At 65.9% G+C, this 1,921-nt stretch overlaps 1 protein-coding gene across 1 annotated transcript in view; it reads right to left on the minus strand.

The window, feature by feature from the left end:
* Positions 1–6: 6 nt before the first annotated feature.
* The window catches only part of LOC110391624 (rho GTPase-activating protein 35-like), a gene marked incomplete at its 5' end in the record, with an annotated part of 12,714 nt that continues 10,799 nt past the window's right edge, over positions 7–1,921 (minus strand). Inside the window, one exon of the mRNA XM_021383579.1 lies at positions 7–1,786. Coding sequence (XP_021239254.1) covers positions 1,426–1,786 — 361 coding nt within the window. The remainder of the gene's footprint in view (positions 1,787–1,921) is intronic.

Raw genomic sequence — 1,921 nt, forward strand, 5'->3', positions numbered from 1 at the left:
GCTGGACCACACTGGATGAGTGCTAGCCCACTTAAAACCCAATCAGAAGTGCCCTGGACCACTCTGGACCACATTGGAAGAGACTTGAGCTGTGTCAGACCACATCAGAACTCACGCTGGACCACTTCGGATGAGCACTGGACCATGGTGGATCATGTTGGACCATACGAGATGAGTGCTGGGACGCGCTGGATCCCATCAGAAGAGCCCTGGGCTGCGTCAGATCACATCACACCTCACGCTGGACCGCGCTGGATGAGCCCTGGACCACAACAGAACCCAAGAGAAGAGCTCTGGGCCACGTTGGATGAACACTGGGGCGCGTTGGATGAGCGCTGGACCACATCAGAACCCATGAGAAGAGCTCTGAGCACTGGGCCACGTTGGATGAACGTTGGGGCGCGTTGGATGAGCATTGGGGCGTGTTGGATGAGCGCTGGACCACGCTGGATCACACTGGACCACGTCAGACCCCATTAGGAGAGCCCTGGGCCACGCTGGACCAGACTGGAAGAGCCCTGGGCCGCACCAGAACACATCAGAACTCACATTGGGCCACACTGGATGAGCCCTGGTCTACATCAGACCACACCGGGTGAGTGCTGGGTCACGGCGGATCCCACCGGGAGAGCCCTGGGCTGCTCCAGAGCGCACCGGCATGCACGTCGGACCACGCTGGGTGAACACTGGGCAACACTGCACAAGTTGGACGAACACTGGGTGACGCTGGATGAGCGCCGGACCGCACCGCGCCGTGTTGGACGAGCCCTGGATCACACCGGATGAGCTGGACGAGCACTGGACCACGGCGGGGAAGCGCTGGGTCGGGTCAAACGAGCCCTGGGCTGCAGCAGACCACAGCAGAACACAAACCCGACCGCGCTGGAGGAGCCTGGAGCCCACGGGACGAACACCGCGCCGCACCGGATGACAGCGGACAAATCCTGGGTCACATCCAACCCCATCGGAACAGCCCTGGGCTGCACCACACCGCACCGGAGCACGCGCAGGACCACGCCGGGTGAGCACCGGACCCTGTGGGACCCCCCCAGCAGAGCCCCGGGCTGCACCACCCCACGTCAGACGCGGCGGGGCCGCGTCGCTCCGCGGCATCCCCGGGCACGTCGGGGGCTCCGCCACCCCCACCCCATTGGGCTCCGCTCAGCGCACCGAGTCCGAGCCCAAAGCCCAGCGCTGAGCTCCTCACCCCCCGCCCCGAACACGGGAGCCCCTCCTGGCCCCACAAGTCTACGCTGGGAATGGAGAGGGCGAGCGGCGCCCGAGCCCGGGCCGAGCTCTACGGTGTGGTTGTCGGTTTTGTTTTTTTTTTCCGCTTTCTGTTTTGTTTTTCTCCTTTGTTCCTCTTTTTCTTTCCCCCTCGTTTCTCCCACCCACCAACGCCGCCCCCCCGCGCCCCCCCGGGGCTCACAGCGAGTGCTGCTCCGCGTGGAGCGGGGCCGGGAGGAGCGCTTGGACGGGCGACTGCGGCGACGGCGGAGGGGTCCTGGGGGGCGACGGCTGCGCCGCGATGGGGGCGAAGGGGACGACGCCGGGGGGGGGGACGGCGGCCGAGGGGGAGGCGGGGGCGGCGCTGGGGGGGTCGAGGATGGGGCGGTGGTAGAAAAAGAAGGGGCACTGCTGGATGAAGAGTTCGATGATTGTCTGGTAGGTGCGGGTCGCCGTCAGCGCGTCCATGGTGCTGAAGTCGGGGCGCATCAGCGTCGGCCAGAAGCAGATGGAGAGGTTCTCGCTCGTCATCAGGTTCACGCGGTGGTGGTGGCTCACCCTACGGGAGGGGACGCGGTGGGGACGGGCCCAGTGCCGCCCCGATGGTGTGGGGAGGCAAGAGCGACCCTGTGCCCCACTGCTGGGGTGACCCCGTGTCCCGCTGCTGGGTTTTGAGGCAATCCCGAGCTCCATC

The sequence above is a fragment of the Numida meleagris genome, unplaced genomic scaffold (genome assembly GCF_002078875.1).
Source record: "Numida meleagris isolate 19003 breed g44 Domestic line unplaced genomic scaffold, NumMel1.0 unplaced_Scaffold422, whole genome shotgun sequence".
In the NCBI taxonomy this organism is placed as follows: domain Eukaryota; kingdom Metazoa; phylum Chordata; class Aves; order Galliformes; family Numididae; genus Numida; species Numida meleagris.